Raw genomic sequence first — 6,608 nt, 5'->3', positions numbered from 1 at the left:
TATTTTTGAATGTCGAGTGACTTTATTTCTGTAAAACATAGTACGCTACATTTGATCAGTGCTTAGGATACTTGACATAAATTAGTGCACCTAAATTAGTATTTTTATGCTTTATACAGGAAAGTGTGATATTTATGCATGTTTTTGGGTTTTTTGCTGACAGCCGTGGGCCAGATTCGAACCCACGCTGCTCCAGTACATGTTTGTGTAAACAAAGAGGGCTGCCTCATCTACAGTCTATGATGTCTCCCATTCAAGGCAGTGTGCTCCCGGGCTTGGTTGAGCTGGTCGGCTCCATACCACGTTGTCTGCTTATATGGAAGTACTAGGCCATGGCTGCCTTTCAGACAAGATACAATAAGACAGCAACAACTAGCCTACAGCCAAAAAGAAATCATTGGACCCCCCCCCCCCCCCTTCCCCATGAGTGTCTCATAGATGTTAGTTGTCTTCATGTGTTGTGATACAACTATAAGCGAACCATTTTGTCCCCATGTCATTTTTTCAGAAACAGAACTTTCTTCTTCAAAACACATGCTGAAATCCTGAACCGTCTGTTTGTCTCACTGCGTATTATTTTATAATGTAACCAGAATTTGTAATTGATAAGCAGTCCCTTACGTCGTTGTAACATTGAAAACACATTGTACGTAATGGTCTCATTTGATTCATGATACCGTGGCAATACAATTGTAAAACGTACTATATTATCTATAGGAAATAAAACATTTTCGGGTTCCGTGAGTTCTAAGGCGGGACAACAAAACGATCAGCCAATGAGAAGTTATTAGAGTGATTGAGTTAACCAATGACAGGAAAATGAGCCCGTGGCTAGTTGGAGCTCGTAGCTTGGTGGCTATAAAGTTGTTTCAGTAGACTTGAGCCACGGAGGTGGTGAGTCGGTCTGTTTTTTATGGTGTATTTGAGAGGTAGGTAAGGAACTGCCAAAGTAGATATACTTTCTCGACATAAAGACAATTGCTTTTAAGATTTAGCCTAAGCTTTTTTTTTTTTTTACACTAATCCACATGTTGACCTTGTAACATCTGTTTATTCGTTCGTCTTTACTGAGTGTTTTTTATTTTTATTGTGATCTAATAATGTCTCAAAGAGTGAGAAAAAACGGGTCGCCGACCTCGACCTGTTTGTCTATGTCAAGTAGCACAGCAGTTGCCGGAGTCGGTACTACAACCGGAGGCTCGGGAACTTCGGTAGGAAATCCAGGTTTGATCAGTCGCCTCCTGCCGATGAAAGCTACCGTCCCGTTCCAGCTGAAGCCGCAAACACAGCCCCCCCTACTGACCAGGTCGGTGCAGGGTACCGCTAGCGGAGGGAGTAGCCCCACGCACACCGGTAACGGTAAATTCCACAGTAGCGGATACAGCACAGGCGAAGCACCCGGAACGCGTACGACGTCAGCGAGTCGGAGCCCCACTCATGGTGTGGTCAATTCGTCAACTGTCCCGGGCGCTTCGCCAGCGGACATCTCTCTGTCCTCTCCATCACACGCCTGTCCGGCGGTGGGATTGGCCGGTACAGGATCCCCATCCTCCAGGACCAGTCCCGCTAACACCACGTCTGCCGCCGGCACCAATCCAAGCTCCGGCACAGTCCGAGCCGCTGTAACACAATCGCCTCTATCTGTTGCAGCGTCACCGCCCTCGGTCTCACCTGCACCTCACATCAACATCCACAGTTACGGTTTCACCAACGTCTCGAGCAGCGGCAGTCTAGGTATATCGCCTTTGTCCCCCTGCTGCTCCCCAATCCAGCATCCGCCCTGGCTGTCGGACTACCCGAACTTGACCACCTCCTCCCTGCTGTTGCGTCCCTCGGCATCTTCTCCATCTTCCTTCACTTCCTCGTCTATCGGCGTTCCGCGTGCCAAAGCGGTGTCCCTGGCCGCGCCACAGCGCTGGTCCCCCGGACTGGAACAGGAAAGACTTTCCCCGGAGAGAATCAGCCCAGGCTGGTCGGATGGAGGTAAAGAGCTTCAGGCTTTCAAACGTTCACCAGGTTACACTAGGTCCGAAAATAATGACATAGAAATGCAGTGCTCTAGGATGCAGTTATAATGCATTTGATTACATGTCAAATGTTATTTTAGGAAGCCTTTATAATGATTGATTTTGAGGGCCATCTTTTGTGGGTACCAATATATCAGTATGGATCCAGATACTGTTTATCTTTTTTCCGATTGAGTGCTGAATAATGCTAGTAAAAAAAATGGAGTAAAACAAATCTGGACTTAACTGTCAATATGACCTAGTTTGGCAGAGAGTAAAACCATCAGAATCTAGAAAGGCTTTTTTTGTTAAAATGTATTTCTGGCCAATCCTGCACTAATGATAAAACCCCTTTGGAATTTTTATTATTCTAGAACATAAGTCAAATACAAAATGGGAACCATATCTGATCATTATATTATGGCCATGTGGTAAACCCTACTTCTAATCAGTTATACAGGATCTCACAAAAGTGAGTACACCCCTCACATTTTTGCAAATATTTGATTCTATCTTTTCATGTGACAACACTGAAGAAATGTCACTTTGCTACAATGTAAAGTAGTGAATATACAGCTTGTATAATATTTTCTTTAATTTGCTGTCCCCTTAAAATAAATCAACACACAGCCATTAATGTCTAAACCGCTTGCAACAAAAGTGAGTACACTCCTAAGTGAAAATGTCCAAATTGGGCCCAAATGTCAATATTTTGTGTGGCCACCATCATTTTTTCCAGCACTGCCTTAACCCTCTTGGACATGGAGTTCACCAGAGATTCACAGGTTGCCACTGGATTCCTCTTCCACTCCTCCATGACGACATCACAGAGCTGGTGGATGTTAGAGACCTTGCGCTCCTCCACCTTCCGTTTGAGGATGCCCCACAGATGCTCAATAGGGTTTAGGTCTGGAGACATGCTTTACCAGTCCATCACCTTTACCCTCAGCTTCTTTAGCAAGGCAGTGGTCGTCTTGGAGGTGTGTTTGGGGTCATTATCATGTTGGAATACAGCCGTGCGGCCCAGTCTCCGAGGGGAGGGGATCATGCTCAGCTTCAGTATGTCACAGTACATGTCGGTGAAAATGTCCAAATTGGGCCCAATTAGCCATTTAACCTCCCTGGTGTCATGTGACTCATTAGTGTTACAAGGTCTCAGGTGTAAATGGGGAGCAGGTGTGTTAAATTTGGTGTTATCGCTCTCACACTCCCTCATACTGGTCACTGGAAGTTCAACATGGCACCTCATGGCAAAGAACTCTCTGAGGATCTGATAACAATAATTGTTGCTCTACATAAAGAAGGCCTAGGCTATAAGAAGATTGCCAAGACCCTGAAACTGAGCTGCAGCACGGTGGCCAAGACCATACAACGGTTTAACAGGACAGGTTCCACTCAGAACAGGCCTCGCCATTGGTCGACCAAAGAAGTTGAGTGCACATGCTCAGCGTCATATCCAGAGGTTGTCTTTGGGAAATAGATGTATGAGTGCTGCCAGCATTGCTGCAGAGGTTGAAGGGGTGGGGGGTCAGCCTGTCAGTGCTCAGACCATACGCCGCACACTGCATCAAATTGGTCTGCATGGCTGTCGTCCCAGAAGGAAGCCTCTTCTAAAGATAATGCACAAGAAAACCCACAAACAGTTTGCTGAAGACAACCAGACTAAGGACATGGATTACTGGAACCATATCCTGTGGTCTGATGAGACTAAGATAAACTTATTTGGTTCAGATGGTGTCAAGCGTGTGTGGCGACAACCAGGTGAGGAGTATAAAGACAAGTGTGTCTTGCCTACAGTCAAGCATGGTGGTGGGAGTGTCATGGTCTGGGGCTGCATGAGTTCTGCCGGCTCTGGGGAGCTACAGTTCATTGAGGGAACCATGAATGCCAACATGTACTGTGACATACTGAAGCAGAGCATGATCCCCTCCCTTCAGAGACTGGGCCGCAGGGCAGTATTCCAACATGATAATGACCCCAAACACACCTCCAAGATAACCACTGCCTTGTTAAAGAAGCTGAGGGTAAAGGTGATGGACTGGCCAAGAATGTCTCCAGACCTAAACCCTATTGAGCATCTGTGGGGCATCCTCAAACAGAAGGTGGAGGAGCGCAAGGTCTCTAATATCCACCAGCTCCATGATGTCATCATGGAGGTGTGGAAGAGGACTCCAGTGGCAACTTGTGATGCTCTGGTGAACTCCATGTCCAAGAGGGTTTAGGCAGTGCTGGAAAATGATGGTGGCCACACAAAATTTTGACATTTGGGCTCAATTTGGACATTTTCACTTAGGGGTGTACTCACTTTTGTTGCAAGCGGTTTAGACATTAATGGCTGTGTGTTGTTATTTTGAGGGGACAGCAAATTTACACTGTTAAACAAGCTGTACACTCACTACTTCACATTGTAGCGAAGTGTAATTTCTTCAGTGTTGTCACATGAAAAGATAGAATCAAATATTTGCAAAAATGTGAGGGGTGTACTCACTTTTGTGAGATACTGTAAATCACAAGTCTATTCCTGCAGGTACCACCAACATGCTGCTTTATCTGTTAATTGTATTTGATAGATAAACAGTAGGCTTCTTTCCAGTAAAACAGGTTCTGTATTTTTGGACTATTTGGTTGCTTACCACAGCCAAACTACCTGTTCCATTGGGGTGGGACTGTGGGAGTATCAGCAGTGTGTTTCTTTACTTCTCTATTCACTCACAAGTTTTTCGAAATGTGTCTCAAAATGAATCTAAAGGGTTGAAGGGAATCAAATATTGAGCGGTGCGTTCCAAGAACATGATCTGCCCATCTTGACTGAAAATGAACTCGCCCTTTCTGAGACGAATCCACCAATCCCAGTCAGAGGTTCCCGGTGCAGCAGGTTGTCCACGAAGGGGGATACTCTCCTGTCTGTTTCAACAGGACCTCCGTTGGTCTTCCAGGCAGCACAGTGGGTCTTTTCAGCCGGGTCGAGGTTGCCGATAAACGATCATGGACCTTTAAAATGTCACGGATTGCAGTCAGTATCATCCAATGACTGAGTAGATTGAAGTAATGTGAGCCAACGCTCATCCTGTTTGTTGTTCATAATTGGATGTTCACAAAAATGTAGTTCAGTAAGAAGATACACAAACCTGCTTTTTACGGCTAGGGAGGAAGCTCCGAGGGGTGAGGAGGAGGAGGAGGAGAGAAGGAGGTGGTTTGGGGCCTGGAAAGTTCACTGGAGGCGCACAGAAACAGGAAAGACAAACATTGAGTTTGGTCTTGGTCTGCCACAGTGGGTGACCCAGAGCCCCCCGCTTCAGCCTTCTGGCCTAGTTTAACTGAAACACAAACAAGGTTGTCATAGTGAGCAGCAAAGTCCTCCTGGTGGTCTGCAAGCCAGATAGATATGACTGAGGTCTAACTGGTCTGTAGACCTTGCCTGTCAGTCTGACAGACCCAGATGGCATTCGTCTGCTCTCTCTCTGGTATTCGATGGTTGTGCACATGGGAGTTTGCCTACAAGCCCTTAGAACCAGGGCTAGGGTTAGGATTTTAATCTTGTCCGTAACTGCTGTATCTGTCATTTATCCTTTTACAAGAGTCAGGTTCTTTACAGTCCAGTCTGATTCTGAGAGAAATGTCAGAGATCAACTGGTGCTGTTCTAGGTTTGGGCAGGAATGTGCTAAATTATTCCAAAAAGCTTTGTTTTGTGCCAGTTAACGTACTCACCCACTGAAACCCTTTTTTCCTGCTCAGCATTTGAGATGTCCAACTAAGCTGAGCAAATGACTAGTTCACTTTGTCATATGTAATTTAAAAACAAATCTCAACAGTCACTTTTGATTGGCCTAAATATCAGTCATCTTTCTCTGATGCTGAAACTGCTAGTGATAGTTTCCTGTCAGTCATAATTTGAACATTTCATTTGATCTGGGGAGTAGAACAGTCTCAGACTGGTACAGCCTCAACTCTGTATGGACTTGTTTTATGATTGACAAATCCGTCTAAGGCGAGCTGGGTCACAAGACAGACTCAGTAAGGACTCTGAATCACTAACTGGTTCAGAAGTTAAAACTGAAGAGAGCTGTACTGTTCTGGGTTTATATTTCATGATTAATTGTGGGGGGATTATTTTAATAATCTCAAGCCTTTGGAAACTGTGGTAAAACTGTCAGTAGTGACGAGTCATGAGGGTGTCCCATTAGGTCTGTTTTCCTGGGGTGTCAGCTCAGAGTGAGAGACAGCTTTCCTATTCACCACTGGTTTGAAAGCTGAACTTTACCATGTTACTGGAATTCTCTTTCCATTTTGGGTTATTCGAAGACCTACTCCAGTCATAAAATGAAAAGATATTTCTGTTGGAAAGGCTTCTATCCACTGACTAAACACTCTGCTACTAGGCATCTGTCCACTGACTAAACACTCTGCTACTAGGCATCTGTCCACTGACTAAACACTCTGCTACTAGGCATCTATCCACTGACTAAACACTCTGCTACTAGGCATCTGTCCACTGACTAAACACTCTGCTACTAGGCATCTGTCCACTGACTAAACACTCTGCTACTAGGCATCTGTCCACTGACTAAACACTCTGCTACTAGGCATCTGTCCACTGACTA

At 45.3% G+C, this 6,608-nt stretch overlaps 1 protein-coding gene across 5 annotated transcripts in view; it reads left to right on the top strand.

Moving 5' to 3' along the window:
- The first annotated feature begins 864 nt into the window (after positions 1–864).
- The window catches only part of fam117bb (family with sequence similarity 117 member Bb), a 29,052-nt gene continuing 23,308 nt past the window's right edge, over positions 865–6,608 (top strand). The window contains exons 1-2 of one of the 5 annotated variants that reach the window (XM_020041388.3): positions 865–929; positions 1,163–1,983. In XM_020041388.3, coding sequence (XP_019896947.2) covers positions 1,248–1,983 — 736 coding nt within the window. In that variant the 5' untranslated portion in view covers positions 865–929; positions 1,163–1,247. Of the gene's footprint in view, positions 1,984–6,608 lie in introns of all 5 variants that reach the window. The other 4 variants (XM_020041387.3, XM_020041385.3, XM_020041384.3 and 1 more) reach the window with 4 other exon arrangements.

Source organism: Esox lucius, chromosome 20, assembly GCF_011004845.1.
Source record: "Esox lucius isolate fEsoLuc1 chromosome 20, fEsoLuc1.pri, whole genome shotgun sequence".
Taxonomy (NCBI): Eukaryota; Metazoa; Chordata; class Actinopteri; order Esociformes; family Esocidae; genus Esox; species Esox lucius.
Note: the sequence above shows the minus strand (reverse complement) of the source record. Positions and strands in the feature narration are given on the sequence as shown.